At 36.0% G+C, this 18,285-nt stretch overlaps 1 protein-coding gene across 1 annotated transcript; it reads right to left on the minus strand.

The window, feature by feature from the left end:
- Positions 1 to 1,055: 1,055 nt before the first annotated feature.
- LOC117340044 (monocarboxylate transporter 9-like) lies at positions 1,056 to 18,016 on the minus strand. The gene is made up of 6 exons (XM_033901802.1): positions 17,752 to 18,016; positions 9,589 to 9,843; positions 4,759 to 4,902; positions 3,249 to 4,037; positions 1,735 to 1,785; positions 1,056 to 1,528 (listed from the first exon to the last, which is right to left on the minus strand). The coding sequence occupies exons 3-6, from the start codon at positions 4,832 to 4,834 to the stop codon at positions 1,311 to 1,313; spliced, it is 1,134 nt and encodes a 377-aa protein (XP_033757693.1). The 5' UTR covers positions 4,835 to 4,902; positions 9,589 to 9,843; positions 17,752 to 18,016; the 3' UTR covers positions 1,056 to 1,310.
- Between the last annotated feature and the right edge of the window lie 269 nt (positions 18,017 to 18,285).

The following is an 18,285-nucleotide window of genomic DNA, read 5'->3' on the forward strand; positions in this document are numbered from 1 at the left end:
TTGCAATTCGTCTTCTCCCGTTCAACATAAATGATGAAATATACATATAACCGCAAATTACTAAGAATAGACAATGATGATGACAAATATCAAAATACCTTCCAGACATTTTTTTTCAAAAATGTATATCATATTATTTCGTGACAGTACCCGCATATCTATATAAATGTATGTTCTTATACATTAGAGTGTTATACATATCTTTTTATAGCCGTATATTTTAATGCATACTGATAAATTGCTTCCGCCTCCTGAAACTCAACACAAATAGCACCGCGTCGTGCAATAATACCCTTTTCGGGTATGTAACACACCAACGCCCATGTTTCTTGTAATTCCGAGCTTTGGGATCAATGCTATTGCGGATGCGATCTACTTTGTCAGTATAGTACCAAAGTGTATAAATGATTAATGAATATACTCTACGTTAGTTAAAATCTAAAGAATGCCAAATAAAGTCTTGGACTAATAATAAAAGTGAGCAGTTTTCATTATCAGAAAGTGCGTCAGAACCGAACAGAAGCTGATCTGCAGATAATTTGATTTAAATCATTCCAAAGTTTATGTCTCAATTCATTTCTGGAAACTTCAAATAATGGACCATTTAACATTTAAGATCGGCACTTAAAGCTGACAGTGCAAGTTCAAAAGCTTCCAATTAAAAAATGCCTGTAGTTTCAGCATTTAGAAATCATTTCTGCGATATTCCCCTATGGTTAAAGTTTGTACTGGTCATCGTATCTAAGGACGTGCCGACATTGTAGTTTTTGATACATCGATCACTAGAAGAACATTTTCCTTTCAGAGAAATTTTGCATCTAAAGGAAGAAATAGCATTACATGATTGGGTTTGAACACCAAGATTATTCCAAGGTTTTATTGTATAACTTATAAATGATCTTTCAAATAATGTTAGTCTTATTCCTAGAATGATATCAATATTTTGATTTCTCAAATTATAATTGCTATCAGTTTGTACTGGTTAAGCATTATGTCATGTAGATAGGAAGTGGTAAGGCTATTATGTATCTTATCAAACAAATGTAACACGTACATAGACTGTGTAGGAAGTAACCTTCATTTCAACATCACATACATGTATTTCCAAACTGATGAATCTTATTGGAGATATTAACTTAAACATTTCCATAGAAAAGCATCTTTTTCAAGTTCAGAAATGATATCGGGACCTGATCATCTAAAATTGCGCGTAAGTTATCTGTTTCAAATATAAAAAAAAAGTTCATTATTTTGTTTCTGGTATTAAAACCAGGCAGATTCCACACTGCACAATCAACTCCAGGTTCCCCCTATTCAACAAGCATCATGGCTGACTCCTTATTTGAGTGTATTTCATCCTTTTTTAAACGCTGTCCATCTTCCTCTTTTGTCTCCAATTTCGACGATACATCTTCAGTCAGAGAAATGATAAAGTCCTTGTTACAATCACTCAAGTCATTGTTCTTGTTCGTAGTATAACACGATTCCGCAACTAATATCAATATGGCTCCTATCAAACTGCATAATCCTGTTTTCAAAAACAATAATACTGCGTTATTGATTGTTAATTCAGGAATCAATCAGTTTCATAAGTTACAACTGCAGGTGCCCATGAACATTATTAGGTGCTCCTCCATATCTAGACAGAAATGACAAGTGTTTAAAGGTTTCTTTACAATACCAGTCTTCACTAACACACTTACAGCGTTTCTGGTTAATGTACAATAAACTCACCTGCTATAATTAACCCAAGGTCATAGTTTTCAGTTACGTCTATAATCAAGCCTACAACAGAAGGTGCATGAATGTATTTCATAACTTGAATATGTCGAATATGATTACAAATACTGATACAAACATAGACATATTATATACGGTTTCCGTCTTGAAGTAAAATCTCACACAGAAAAACGACCATCGTTTATATGAGTAAAACTCTTTAAAGTTCCTTTACGTATAATAGAATCTATATGTATCCATATACAATATTATCATAAAACTATGCTCCTTGTTGACATAGTGTAAACATCAGTATAATGCCAAGAAACCCGATTTACACTGACATCAAAAAGTCCTGTTTACAATTTTTACCTAAAATACAGCGAAGTAAATTTCGAAGTCTTCATTACAATTTGTTAGAATCATAACTTCTTAGGATCTTTTTGTTCGTGATTTCAAATGTTCATGTTCATTTTTCAACAGTGACATATTCTTTGTTACTATGGGAATCCTCAAAATGCAACATTCTGGAAATGTCCCTCTTTGTTTGATATAAATTTCAAAAATGCATTTCTTTAATTTTTTTACTGTTAATCAGTAAAACAATTGCTTTTATTTGTGTCAGTATAAAACCCATGTTTTAGTCATTTTTGAACATTATGGAAAATAGGACCCTCCACTACATCTCCCTGCAACTTCAATGAAGTGAGGTATTTTTCAAATAATTAGCAATCGTCACTTATAAATGGACTATCTTACGGATATTACAAAACTTTTTCTCAAATTTTGTTGACTAGCCATTCTATTTAAGATGTGCAAGTGTAACAGAACTTTTGGAGGGTAGTGTATATGCATAATTACAGGTTATTTACATTTGAACCGAGATACAATACCTTACTCTAAATAAAGTGAATCATTGGAAATGTCTTCCTTTATGTAAAGTAAAATCACTATACTATATACGTTGTTTTCTTAAAACACCATGACGAATACAACAATATGCATGTGTAGTTCTCTGTGCGTTGCGTTCCTGTTATGGTAATGTTTACATTTATTTGTCACAGTGGATGGATGGATGGATGGATGGATGGATGGATGTATCCTTCTTACTATGATCAGATGTCAGGTTGCTGTCTCCGTTCTTTTTAGTACTGATTTGTGTAATAAAAGGTATTCGTTAGTGTAACTAGCGTCTTGGAACCTTTATTGAATAGTACTTAGAATCATAAGCCACAGAGATATATGTATACAGATATGTCTTTCGTGACATACAATTGAGTACTATATGTGTAATACGGTCAGTAAGCGGTCATGTAAAATTCCACCGAAATGACAAAATTTTGTAATGTTTGTTGATCTTAAATCAGCACATAAACGAACGTTAGTGCGTATCTTGCTTAGATGGGAACATCAAGTAATGATTTATTGATAAATTTAGCAAACATTCAGCTCGTTTACAAAACGGTTTCGAGAGGGAAATAACACAGCGTTATATAAAATTTCAAAATTTTGAAATGGTAATGATTTACCTATAGCAGGAGGTCCGGTCATTATAGCAAATCCTGCAACAGTGAGTTCGATTCCCACTGCGGTGCCGAGGTAACTTAAGGGCAGATATCGTAAAGTAATTCCATTCATAATTCCATACAGACATCCAGCGTATAGTCCAAAAGCAATTGCAAAAACGAGCTGTCCGGTAAATGTATGACTGTAAATAGGTAACAGGGTAGTAAATATTCCACATAGGGTATAGGTACCAAACAATAGTGTGGGTTCGTCAATGACTTTTGAATTACAAGCTAACCCAGCCAAACTCCTAGACACACACGAACCCAGCCCTATTACTGACAAAAGGAACGCAATCTCAATTTCGTTCGTTCCTATGTGTTTCGCGTAATTAGCAAAGTGTATATAAACAATAAATATTCCAAAGTTCCCAGCACCGATACCAATCAACAGGACAGCAAAGTGTATTGTTTTAAACAATTTCAATAAAACCACACAAAAAGAATATTCACTTGTATTTTTGTTTTGTCTTGCGTTATGCCCATTTGACGAATTTTGTCTATGTTTCATTTCTAGACTAGAGGGGAAGAACATAACACTGAAAATAACAGTTTGTAACGACAATCCCGCCAAGCAGATAAAAAGTCCCTCCAACGGGTACACTGTCATTAGGTAAGCGAATACTGGAGTAAGGGTAAATGTTCCGACACCAACTCCTGAAAGAGCGAAGCCTGACGCTATATTGACATTTCTTTCAAAATTGTAACCAATTGTAACAAAGATAGCAGTGTATTGTATGCCACATCCAACACCTGAAAAAAAAAATCAGTCAATTATTTAGATATCTATTACACCGAGAAAATGTCTACACAGCTACATGCAAATATGTATTTCCATAGTTGCTACAATATATATTTTTCTATGGGTTTATAAGTTTGTTAAGTGTCCTCGCAACAGCCAGGGTCATATGAGGATGGATGTCAAAGAGATACCAACAGCCAGGGTCATATGAGGATGGATATCAAAGAGATACCAACAGCCAGGCTCATATGAGGATGGATGTCAAGGAGACACCAGAAATAAGACAATCTAAGAAAGACGAGCAGAGAGGAAAGATAGCAAGTGTTATATTTTGGTCTCTTCACTGTCTACTGAACAGAAGACAAAGGAGAAACCACCCCCGCCAGCAGGGGATGCACAATTAGTCACTTCTGATGACATGCAGTGATATACAGAAGGCATATTCTTCCCCTGCTCCGACATTGGCCATGTTTATAAGTACCTGATGCCTGATAATTATACCATACACTATTGATAGCCATACAATGCCTTTTCCGATCTGTTATTAAAGTTATAGTTTAACCCTCTATATCTATTGCATCTCTATAACGACGTCTTTCCACTTTACTGCTCTGTTTCAACTAAATTTGTAAACAATGTCTAACTACAATAAATGTCGAAATAAGCAAGAGCTGACTTATGCTAGTCTTTATTCGGTCTGTAAGACAATGTAATACCCGGTTTTATAGATACCTCCAACGGCACCAAAAGTAAATATTATCCAATCCAGTGATGTCATGAACGCACTGACGAAAATCCCGATAGTCATCACTAGTCCTCCGGCGACGGCCACTAGACGACAACTGTAGCGTCGGATCAGCAGCCCATCTAACACGCCTAAACAGATTACATAAATATTTAGGATATACAATGAACATGAAAGGCTGATACTTTGCGGTTAGACATTGCTATTAAGTATCATTTTGTCACATAATAGGCATGTTCTGCCATGTCATAAACCATACAGGTAAATATCTGCATTTGCCTGTTTTTTGTAACGAATGCGAGTTCCAACTCTTCATATGGTCAATTAGTGATCAGTAAAAGGACGTGTTTAGTTCCAGAACAAATAAGGAAACCTGATTTTTCAAGCATCATTATTTTTAATATTCGACTGAAAATACAAGGGCTATAACTCCTTTTCATGGCTGTTCAGAAAGTCAACCACTGCATGTCAGGGTTAGGATTAGGGTGCCTAAAATAGCTGTTTTCAGTTCAAGAAATAGATGAAAGTCTGATGGTATGAGATCAGTGAATAAGGCGGACGCTCGATCAATTGAAAGCCACAATCGTGAATAGCAACCATGGTAATGACAGACTCCTTCACCCTAACCCTAACCAATTATGTTCATTTTCCAAAAGCCGCTTGTCTTGTTTACTTTAGAGTGTTACCTCGTCGATATAAACTAAGCTATATAGTCAGAGATTAGTAGGATTTAAAAAGTACATCCTTGAGTAACTCCTTCAATACCAGGCTCACAGCATATCAATTATCCCTCGTAACTGTCTGTGGCAACTACTGAATATTTGACATACTATTCTGTTTACAAACGTTATCATTTACCACTGCTCCGCGAGGAAAAAAGGCAAAATATGTTGATGTGCTAATTCAGTTTCGTTCTAAAATTTTGAAAATCTCTTTTTTTAAAAAGTACGGTTACAGTAAGCATTTCATAGACGTAATGTAAAACAAGGTCTAACGAGACGTTTTGAAATCGGAGACTCGATCATAAAATGCTTGTCAGTAAGGGTCAGCGCAGGCATGACAATAGGAGTATCTTTCTTCCGTTAAATATAACAGTGAGTGATATATGTAAGATCAATGCGGAAACGCGAGAGGGTAACTTCCCGTCGACAATTTTCTCTACTTTTACTACATGGGCCTTCTTAAGTTTAAACACCGTGTAGTTTGTCAACCGTTTGTGACCAGTTTGTTTACCGTTTGTGACCAGCTAATTGCTTACCGTTTGTAACCAGTTTGTTTACCGCTTTTGACCAGTTAACTTACCGTTTGTAACCAGTTTGTTAACCGTTAGTGACCACTTTGATTACGTTTGTGACCGGTTTGTTTACCGTTTGTGACCAGTTTGCTTACCGTTTGTGACCAATTTGCTTACCGTTTGTTGCCAGTTTATTAACCGTTTGTGACCAGCTTGTTTAACGTTTGTGACCAGTTTGTTTACCGTTTGTGACCAGCTTATTTACCGTTTGTGACCAGTTTGTTTACCGTTTGTGACCAGCTTATTTCCTGTATGTGACCAGTTTGCTTACCATTTGTGACCAATTTGCTTACCGTTTGTTGCCAGTTTATTAACCGTTTGTGACCAGTTTGTTTACCGTTTGTAACCAGCTTGTTTACGTTTGTGGCCAGTTTGTTTACCGTTTGTGACCAGCTTGTTTACCAATTATGAACAATAAGGTGAATTGTCATTATCTTTTTAATGAAAAAAAATGCATTTTGTACTAGAGTGTTCTTAAAATATGCTTTTTGATACATTGGAGTACCGATTTTTCGTAGATCATGCTTTAGTAATGTTTGTTTTCTATTTCTTCGAAACCAAATTTAATCGGTTTTATTTAGGTTTGTAGCTACAAATGTATTTCCTGAGTAACACATTGGTACTTTCTATATAGGAGAATAAAGAGTACGGTGTTGAAATTTTGAAAATCAAAAATTTATAATCCTTGTATAAAATGAAGACGTAGGATTACAGATGTAAAAAGGTGGGGATTCCCCAGGTGGAGATTCCTAGGTCCATTGTAAATATCAGGGTTACTGTCTTTCAAGTACTGGTGTGTTCCTATATACTATCAAACCTATCAAGTAACATCGCTTTTCTGGTAGGAAAAGCTTCAAACTTTAATTTGATACATATTTCACATTTAAACATCAAATGAGCGATTGAGGGGATGGAATCTTTGGTACAAAGGCTTATTGGAATGTTGTGAGCCTCATATTGAAGGATTTGAATTTTGCCGGACATATTGTATTCTTTTTTTGACATAATCCCCTTCAGTATATGGGCCTAATTGCCACATTTACTGAACTCATTTTCTTGGCTGTTCTGAAAGTCATCAATTGCATGTATGACGTCATCATCGGACTGAAAGTGGCTGTCTGTTTTCAGTTTTGGAAAAAGATGAAAGTCCGATGGAGCGAGATCAGGTGAATGAGGCGGATGCTCAATCAATTTAAACCCACAATCGTTACTGGTAGCCATGGCAATGATAGACTTGTGAACAGGATCATTGTCCTGATGAAATACACCTGAAGTGAGCTTTCCGCGGCGCTTACGTTTAATATTTTTCCGTAACTGCCTCAGAAGTGAAGCATAGTATGTGCAATTGATTGTCCGTTTTGGAGATAATCTATCAGCAGAATACCATCTACATCTAAGAAAATTGAGGCCATAACCTTCCCAACTGTAGAACAGTCTTTGCCTTCTTTGGCGGGTGAGCCAGGGTGCTTCGATTGTTTCGATTGTTGTTAAGCCTCTGGGGTAAAATGATGGATCCATTTTTCATGCATAGAGAGAAAAGTTGGCAGGATCTTCATCAAAAAGGTTAAGATTAGCACGCGATAATGTGCGCCTGGTGTGCTACTGATCAACTGTCAGAAGTCATGGTACTGGTCGGGCCGACAGTTTTCTCATTGCAAGATCCTCGGTCAGAATGGAATGTACTCTTTCCTGTGAATGGCAAACTCTACTGCCTATATATCTTTCTGTGACTCGCCTGTCAGTCATAACAATACCAGGAACTTGATTGTATTGACCATTTCTGGGATTGCATTATTGACAGGCCTTCCAGGACGGCGGTCATCATCAATGCTCTGTCGCTCGCGCTAAAATTTCGCCACCCACCTTTTCACTGTTGCATGTGAAAGGGCATCTTTCCCTTGTATTGCTACCATATCATTATGGATATCTCTAGGTGTTAAACCTTTTTTACGCAAATATTTGATCACTGATCTTTCCCCCCGATTTAGTACATTTAGCAAAAGCCGCTTGTATTGTTTACTTTAGACTGATACCTCGTCGATATAAAAAACAAAATGATACCTTTCCTTTGGTACACGGCCCTATATAGTCAGAGAAAAGTAGGACATAAAAAGAACATCACTGAGTACCTCCTTCAATACGAAGCTCACAACATATTAATCAGCCCTCCTAATAACATATAGTGAAATAATAAATTGAGTGAGACCTAATAGCGTATAATTATATCCATTAGTTATGAAACTGGCCTACTTGTATTGTACATATCTTTTGCATGTATTTCAAGACACGGTGTAATGAAAACTAGATATTTGTAGATGATAGATAATTCCAAAATATAAAAAAAATTGACAAAAGCAACATGAATACATTGTAAACAATATTTTCTGGCATGTTTGCGAATCGGACGACGCTTTAACATAAACCTCAAACTAGATAGCTTTGTTCAATAATAGTGTTTATAATTTTGAAAGAAATGTTTTTATGGATAAATTAGCAGCGACGTATTAGTATTAATTACCATGACCGTTTACACGTTTTGAAGATCCAACTCTTTTAAACGCAAATTTGCTGTAAACGAACATGTCGACCGAAAGCTTCCAGGCGGCTTTGTTTGGTTTGGTTTAAGAATGCACAAAAGTCCTCGTGTAGTCATATCATCTAATTTTACCGATATGTATTCAGTTTTGATTTTGTTTACTTGCCACGGCCATCAATATGAATAATTTGTTGTCTTCATATTGACTCAGTAAAATGAAGTTTAAAATCAGATTGTGGAATTGATAATGCCACTTTTGCGACACGAACTGCTTTTTCCATCACCAGGTATTCACTTTTTCAAGGAACCCAGACAATATGACATGACCACCTCAGGTCAGATCAGTAGGTAAACTTAGTATTTTTCTTCTAGAGATATTTTCCAGATTTCTGTTGGTGAGATTTGATAATACAGATAGGGGCCAGAATGTATTATTGTTCATCGTACGTTTTAATGTATTTCTGCAGAGAGCATTGAAGTACAATTTGAAAGTCATCATATCAGAGCCGTGTCTTTTGCAACCATAGCTCCGGTCACCTTATAAAATCACAGTATTTTGACTGCAGATGGATGGAAGTTTAAAATTAGAAGTGGCAAAGCGGTCTGCCTTCTCACTGCCATGTATTCCCTTATATCCAGGAACCAAGCATAATACAATTTGACAGTTAAAGGTAATGCTATGCTATATACTAATTTTATTATTTGACGAATTGAATAATTGTCGAAATTTATGTTCCTGAGGCTATATGAAGGTAAGACTCATAGATAATAGAATTTCAGTGCTTTGTATAGTAAAACCTGGTATTCGTACTTCCATTGTTTTTCATTTTTCCTAAGTGATATTCCAATACCATACACGTATTTAATGCAAAAAGAACAAATGAGAATGTGTGATACCAATTTGTTCATGTAATTCTTATTTAACATTTATGCGGATGTATTGTTGACTTTTAAAAACAAAAGACAATTGATCTTTGTTTATCTTACCTCCACAACACAGAAAATGTTGAGAACAGTGATCCTACCAAGGACGTCTTGGCGATGCTACCGTCAAATCTTTCCAACAATGCAATCTGAACCATACCATATCCGTAACAAAAGAATCCGTTGATGATGGAAATAGAAAATGACGCCACCATGACAACCCATGCCCAGCCCGTGTCTGGTTTAGTGAGGACCATGTTATCTTCTTGGCTACTTGTTTACCTTAAGCGGCGAACATGCCACGGCAAGAAAGTATTACTGTATGTAAAATAAAATATAACGCATGGTTAACAACTTGAAAAGGTCTTTTAAAATAGTTTGTATATACACTGGAAAATACACTTTAACAGAATAATGAAGATCACAAAAAAGGATCTCTGCCGCATTTAAGACACAGACACATTTTGTTATATTTGTAAAACCAGCATATATACCGCAGATAGGTTCGTAAACGTGTTATGCAATCCGCAGTGTTACATGTAACAACAGGTCATTTATATACAGACCCGTGTACGTTCGCAGTTCCGATTTAAGCGTAGCATTACCGTAGCATTACCGTATCATTACCGTACCATTTCCGTAGCATTTCCGTATCATTACCGTACCATTTCCGTACCATTTCCGTACCGTTTGCGTCCGCTCACCGTAGCATTACCGTAGCATTACCGTAGCATTTGCGTTTACCTATTTTCACACACAGACCGTCTCATAACCGTTCGGTAGAAAATTTTGCGGAATTTATTTTTAATCGAAACGAAATTTAGTTAAATATACTTACCGAACGTCAAAAAAAGAAATGTAGCGACAGCAAATAATTTTATAAGGAGGTGAGAATTACATAGATACGGCTATAAATCTGTCTGTATCTTTGTATAGAAAAAATAATACTCTCACAAAAAACAAGTCAAGTCACATGGTCCATCGATCTTAGTGTAATAAAAAATGGCGGATCCTAGTAGTAGTCGACGCATTACGATGGAAACCAAGATGAAGATCGTGTTAAATAAACAATATTACCTTTACTGTGCTATAGTCTAACCTTTAAAACAGTTACATATAATATGCACTGGTCAGGCTACATGTATAGGGTACAAATGCTCCAGACAGTACCACACAGGTAAACTAGGGTAGTTAGACTTAATTGTCAGCAATGATACAAACAACACAGCATGTTGTATACAGGTAAACTAAAGGTAAGGTATTTTGTGGACCAAGTTATATAGGTGTGAAAGGTAGAACAATAAGAGATAATTATAGCCTACAGGTAAGGCTATAGACTAATTCATAAAACGTCCAACTTTAATGAGAATGTCATCGTGATCTATGGAGTTATTCATTATTTATTTCAATTTTAAAATCCAAAGGTCTAATCACAGAATCGATAACAAATTGATAAAATCAGAGACGTATATATTACATGTGTGATATATATATATATGTCTCTGATAAAGTATAACAAGAGTAAATTAATTACATAGTAAGAGCAAATACGGTATATAAAGTGCATACACATGTGAAATAGAACTGATGTCCTAAATAGAAATAATCCAGACAATCAAGTAAGTCTTGTTATGAACAGTAAACAAGAGACCTAATTCTGAAAACAAATCTTCGTCCGACATCAATCTTTCAAGTGAAACGTTCAAAAACTGTCGGGAACATGACGAAGGTAGTTCAAATTAATTAGGACTATTTTAAGAACATTACAATTTCTTACAATAATCCAGCATTTACATGGATAGAGCAAGGTTGAGCTACTCGACCTAGTCAAAAAAAAGATGTGGAACTAAAAAGTTAAATTATCCTGTAAAAGTTCGATCAAGCAGGCTATGTACAGATTTGAATAAAAATATATGTATCAATGCCTTCATACCAGACTAGGTAAGTTGAATTGTGTACAAATTTACATGTAATATAGACTATTATCGTTTAATATTGATTTAAAACATAGAAATAAAAAAAAAATAATGAAATAAAAAAAATAAAATCTGTACAACTTCAATCTGGTGTACGAGTGTTTCTTGCTATGGTGACCATATTTCAGAGAAGTAATCTAACTGACTGCACTAATGTACAGAGAGCGAATAACATTTTGAAAATCCAAATATGTAGATTGGCATTACCTTACCAACCACTTATCTAACATGAAATAAAAAAGTTAAGATTCGGAGTGACCCATACACCCAAGTCTTTTAGCATGTGTTTCTTTCTTTAGAGATTCTTCACCCAAGCTGTCGGGATACTCAGTTGTATATCTTTTGTTGCTAAACGTTATATAACAATATTTTTTTTTATAAAACGTACATTTTAAAGTTTTACACCCGTCGTAGACTCTGTCAATATCGGATAGGAGTCTTAAATATAACGTGCTGCTTTACAACATTAACCATCATCGGCAAAAAGGAAAGTTTTGAAAAAAAATGTAAAAGAGAGGGTGAATCATTTAAGTCATCATTTTATAAGTCATATTCAATTTGACATTTTAATATTTTCTCTCATGAAAGTAAGAACAGGCTACTGCTATAGTTTAAACTCACTCAGGTGTAAAATTTGACATGTTGGCCTGGTAATACAGGTAAAGTTCTATATGTTGGCTCAGTGAGAATGAGCCATAATAGGACCCCGGGGGGTTAATTGGGGACAGGTCATCTGGCCAGGTATACCATGTGCCAGACACAAAAGAGCTAGACTGATCAGCATCTTACAGGTAAGGTGTGATAGGATGCATGTCCTCAAGGCTGTAGGGTTGCATATTGCGCCCAGTTGGCCATTGGCAACAGGCCTTTCCCAGATGTTTGGCTTCAATGTAATGTACATTGTACATGTAGTCTGGACATGTACATTTATTTGTACATGTCTCAAGATCTGTCGACAGAACATACAATGTATAAATCATATAGATGACATGTACTCTAAAAGAAACTTTCAAGTTTCGAATAACAATGTAAAAGCCAAAACTTTTGTGAATTAACATTCAATAAAAATTTAAAATATTAATATTTTGTCCGACAAAAATATTTACATGAAGTACATGTACACCTGAGTCAGCCATTATTAGGCCTCTGACACAAACAGATGTGTTGTAATAGAAGCATGTAAATGATTAAAATGATCGCATACAACATCAAAATTAATTTCAAAGGTAGATTCTTCACTCTACACTGTTAAAGTCTTTATATATTGAAACAATGTATTACCTGGTTATGTCCTTTGTGACAATAAGTTAAAAAAAAAACAACAGTTGTGAACTAATTATCGTGCACTCCTCACTTCTCCTTGGGTGCAAAGGTTTTTAGTTTTTATCCCTCCCCTGCCAGAGTTTCCTCTGATCCGACATCAGACTTTTAAACAAATCGTCAATGCATACACACCAGTAATATGTACCAGTGATTGTTATATATAGACTTGCCAGACACGTACATGTACTTGACTTAATTGTCCCCCTAACTTGTTACCATGGGTACTAATCCCCCCTCCCCACCACCATCAACTTCACCTGATAGCCATGGATATACATTATATATATTAGGAGTCATCGGGCTCAGGTGTATAAGTCATCACCACACCTGGTCAGTTTCTCCTTTTTACAATTAGCCCTATAGGGGGTCTATTCATAGCCTGGTCAATCTGTGTTCAGAAATCTTGATCTGTTTACCTGTACCTAAATTAACACTTTGATACAAGTTTGTTTCAATTCAATTAGTTAATTTCTTAAACCGTACGATTTATCAGTACAAATGCAGTGAATAAATGCAGTGAAAATATAGATAAATACATAAAAACAAAACAATAAAGTTCGGACACACAGAGACAACACATACGCGACCGCAGCGCTAGTGATGAGAGTGATTTTATTTTAAAATTAAATGCTATCGTCTTTTGCTGTCGAGAATAATAAATTTTCCTAAATTTGAAAGATCCTTATATGACCTTAATATTTCCGGTTTCTAAAAGTTGTACAGTTTTTTTGCATACGGAGGTTTTCTATAGTAGTACAATTTGATAAAACGTTCTTCCACTTCCCGATACAACATTCACTCAATCAAACACCATTGCACTGTCGTTTCTACGTGTTCGCTTCGTCTAGGATCCGCTTTTTATAAGAACCAGATAATTCATTCAGAAACGGTCGATTATTTGTGAGCGTCAACCGTAGCATTTCCGTAGCATTATCGCAGCATTTCCGTAGCACTTCCGTAGCATTACCGTAGCATTACCGTACCATTTCCGTAGCATTACCGTAGCATTACCGTACCATTTCCGTAGCACTTCCGTAGCGTTTGCGTTTAAGACGGAACAGCGAACGTACACGGGTCTGTAGTTTTCAATAGAAAGCTGAGAGTGACAACATATCTTCTAATAAAAATAAACCAATGTACTTGCGTTGCTTTAAAGACACATAAACATGTTTAAAAAAAAACTGATTTGTAAATATAGCAATGCGTTGTATTTAGGTTTACAAATGTGTTACGCATGGTGTATCGCCATCTTATCTATATTAACATGATAAATGCTAGCAACATGACAGGGACTCTATATATACTGTTGTTTTTATACTGGGAGTTCGTTATTAAAACGATAAGTGAAAATAACACCATTACCTACATAAAACCAAAAACTTGGATCAGATGTTACGGTATTTGTATTACGGACATACACAATTTGAAAGTCCATCAGCCATAAGGACTTTATTTGCTAAGTAGATACTTAATCAGCTACAAGGTCAAGGCCAACCTCGGTGACTGATAGTTAACCAGCTACATGTACAAGGTTACGGCCAATCTAGGAGACTGACATTCCACAATCTACAATGTTACGGCCAATCTAGGGGACTTACAGTCCACCAGTCACAAAGTTCCGTCAGTCTTGGGGACTTACAGTCCACCAGTCACAAGGATAAGGTCAGTCTTGGGGACTTACAGTTTACCAGTCACAAGATTACAGCCAATATCGACGACCAATTATTAGTCAGCCACTAGATTACGGCCAACAGCCGGTATCGAACCCACCAGCTACATGTATAAGCTTACGATCACACTTGGGGACTAAGAGTTTATCACTTGAAATGTACGCTAACGGTCAGCCTCCGTTACTGAGAGTTAGTCACTTTAAATGTACACAGCTACGGCCACCCTCGCGGACAAAGAGCTAATCAGTCGCCATGCATGTAACGGTCATCCTCGATGACTGATAGTTGCTCAGCTACAATATCACGTCCAACCTCAGGAACCGATAATCAACCAGCCACAAGCGGCCAACCTCGAGGAATAGGAGCTATAATGTTGTATAGAGAGAACATACATTTGACGAAATAAATAAAGAGTTGTACGAATATTCCATTTGCAAACGTCAGAAGTGTAAATTCGTTTACTGACCAGATTTAGCTGATAATACTATTCCGATAGTAGTGTCTATTCTACAGATATGCTTGCACACGTGCCTAGCAACAAGGGCACACAAACAGGAGTAGGCTTTTATCAAATGAGATCTATAAAGGATGCAGGCAAAAAAGCCTCCATATCGATATCTAAAATTAAATTGTCAGGAGATTGTTCAACATTATAAGTTATATTATTAGCTTATATGTATCACAGTTCAGATGCTAATTTGAAGACCTTTATACATCAGAATTTAAGGTTATGAATTAACATTTCAATGTGTCTTCGCATTTATACGGTGTTTCTCGTTTTCGGAAGGGACACACATTTTCTACTTCAAGGTGATACACGGCGCGATATATATACATGTAGTCTTCCGTTTTGTCGTCTTCTTTCTGCCTCGCATACTCCTGTAATGACTTCTCTGTTTCTCTTTCACATCTTGTTTAATCGTTTCTGATTTGTATTGTTATAACTTTTCAAGTAGTTTAGCATCGTCTTCCATACGTTTCTTTCATAGTGAAGAATTAGTAACGGAAGTCCAAAACTAAGAATGTTGTTTTCTCTCTCTTTTCTTTCATTAATTTCAGAAGCTTTTTATTCTCTGGCAGGTGCTGTTTTCGGAATCTCCTACTTTAAGTGCAGTTATAAACTCGGCATTAAATGCTGATATCTCTTTTTCATAGTTACGCAATTCTAGCTTTATATTGTCGAATTATTCCATGGCATCTTTCTTCTAATTTTCTATCCGTTAGAACATTCTTTTCGACGGTCACTCTACGTGGTGGACACAACCACATCTTATGTTATTTGGATGATATTTGATATTTCTTCGAATCAAAATCCAGGCTTCTGATGCAGAAATGGCTACGACATCAATCACACTTCATGGCCATTTTTTCTTCCCTCGAGCATATCTTGCAAGTGCACTGTTCAACCATCTAAGTGGCCTTGAATGACTCTTCCAATTTGGATACCATTTGGAAGCCGAGTTTTTGCTTCTTCTTGTACTTCCGGTTTTGTCTTTTGTCATTCAGTTACTTCAGGTATGAGTTTGCATCCGATTACTCGAATTTGATTGCTTTTCTAAACAATTCCATATTATATGTGTCGATATTTACACCTTCTATGGTAGAATATCGACGAAAATCACTACGGAGCTTCCCGAAGTACATCCGTAACCATGATGTGACGTCACAATCTCAAACTACAATAAAGCAGAAGGGGATCCGAAAAAACCTTTTTCTCTGACTAGAGGGAGCATGAAAGACTACTGTGCTGTGAATAGGAATTTGAAAGGAACGCGTGACACTAGTGAATATTAGTTTCAATTGTTCCACACATTTTATGCATTCAATTGTTTGATTATATATACATGTACTATTACTATCATGTGGTGTGACAACATTATTCATTTTATACGGTTGATTACTTATGCTTTTTTTATCATGTGATGATAATTAGTCGTGGTTTTCTTCTCTTTTATAGTATTAAATAAAAATTATATTATACGAAAATAACACTTTTGTTATGTTTGTTTATACTCTAATGATATTTATTATGTGATGATATATTTGATAATGAATGAAGATAAGGTATCTATAATAGATAAAGTAACAAGAAGGTACGTAACAAAGTCATTGACTTGTAATTAATTAACTGACTTATAAGTAATAGTTGCTGTTGTTGGTTTTAGAAATAATAATTTTGTGTTAAAAACTTGTACTGTATGTTCACGTTCCGGAATATGTCAATGTTATCGCTTGGTTAGATTAACGTTATAAGTGTGCTATCTCGCATTGTTTGACAGGCTTTGGTTTGGCTTATTTGGTTAATTTTGTTTAACGTCCTATAAACAGCTATGGTCATTTTAAGACGAGCCAGGGTTGGAGGTTGATGAAAGCCGGGAATACCCAGAAAACAAATGGTAACTGCCCCATGTAGGTTTCGAACTCGCAACCCAGAGGTGGAGGGCTAGTGATAAAGTGTCGGGACACCTTAACCACTCAGCAACAGGGGCCGCGGCCGGCGAGTGGTGAAGTTTTGGCAGGCGGTCTTCGAACATTTTAAAACTGTGACGTAAAGAGTGAACATTTCGAGGATACAAAGACAGTGGTTTTATAGTTGGAGGAGATGGGTTGATACACAGACGGGTAGAGAGTTTGACTGGGCAGGTCTTTCGTAAACATGACATTCTTTCCGGACAATCAATACCATTGGACAAGTCGAGATATACATTAGAGTATGAACATATGATACTATACGATCACTGTGTGATTTAACAAGAACTGTGGTATATGCATGTATTGACACTGTATAAACAATGTCTGCTATCAACTATCATACAAGCGTTCACGCCTTGTGTTACAATAAGACATTAACCAATAAAAAACAAAATTAAACTTTTACCCACAAATACGAAGCTTACGACGAGTACATATCTACACAATGTTCGACGAATATAGATTATTTTCTAGTGTTTCCTGACGCGGAACACTGCGCCTATCATATACTGACTGAACAGATCTGCTTCGCGGAACATGTGTTAATAGATTGATAGCTTTGACGACAACTTCGGATATTTTATCCGGGGATGTTTTATTGTAACCACTTTTGCTAAAAACTGATCATTTCTTGTCAACGTGAAGGAAAGAAGAATTTGGTAATCGTAGATGTAAAGATGATTATTGATGAGTTGATAATGCTATGTCAACAAAGTAATGATTAATCGCATGGTTTTTGTGTACACACATCCAGCCTTGTATCAAATGAAATGATAAATACTCACCTGTCTTCCAAAAGTTCGTATTAGTAATTTTTTTGAAAATATACAGAATAACGGCGACCTCCATAAGTCATATCACAGTTGATGTTTTGGGTCTTAAGGCTGAGTGCACATCCATAGACCAAATATCTGATTAATGCTATTCATCTGATCCTAGTCAGGCTACTGGCAAACTAGTGTACATATGTATACTAGTGTCACATCATTTTACCATCAGCCTTGTAGTCTTCTTCAATATTTAATAACGGTGGTTGGGTGGCGTGGTCGCTATCGTACTTGCCTTCCATCAAGGCGATCCAGGTTTGCTGTCAGGACGATGTGGAAATCTATGTTTTTAACCTGCCTAGTGTTTCTCAGGGTATACTAGTTTCCTCCAATAATATGCCCTCTTCTGCGTATAAGCTATAATCAATACTGCTTGATGTAATATGTAATACAGGGTTGTCTTTCGATAAATTTAATTTGCCAGGCAAATAATGTTTTCAACAAACATATGTATCTTATCACTTATACGGAAGAGCATAAGGGCCATGTCAA

The sequence above is a fragment of the Pecten maximus genome, chromosome 12 (genome assembly GCF_902652985.1).
Source record: "Pecten maximus chromosome 12, xPecMax1.1, whole genome shotgun sequence".
Taxonomy (NCBI): domain Eukaryota; kingdom Metazoa; phylum Mollusca; class Bivalvia; order Pectinida; family Pectinidae; genus Pecten; species Pecten maximus.

What these genes read in the sequence shown, in the direction of transcription:
- LOC117340044 (XM_033901802.1), bottom strand. Translation starts at nt 4,834, where the DNA reads ATGACTATCGGGATTTTCGTCAGTGCGTTCATGACATCACTGGATTGG. An exon ending in TACTTTTGGTGCCGTTGGAG is followed by an intron (nt 4,038 to 4,758) that starts GTATCTATAAAA and finishes TTTTTTTTTCAG; the next exon opens with GTGTTGGATGTGGCATACAA. An exon ending in CCTTGGGTTAATTATAGCAG is followed by an intron (nt 1,529 to 1,734) that starts GTGAGTTTATTG and finishes TTTTGAAAACAG; the next exon opens with GATTATGCAGTTTGATAGGA.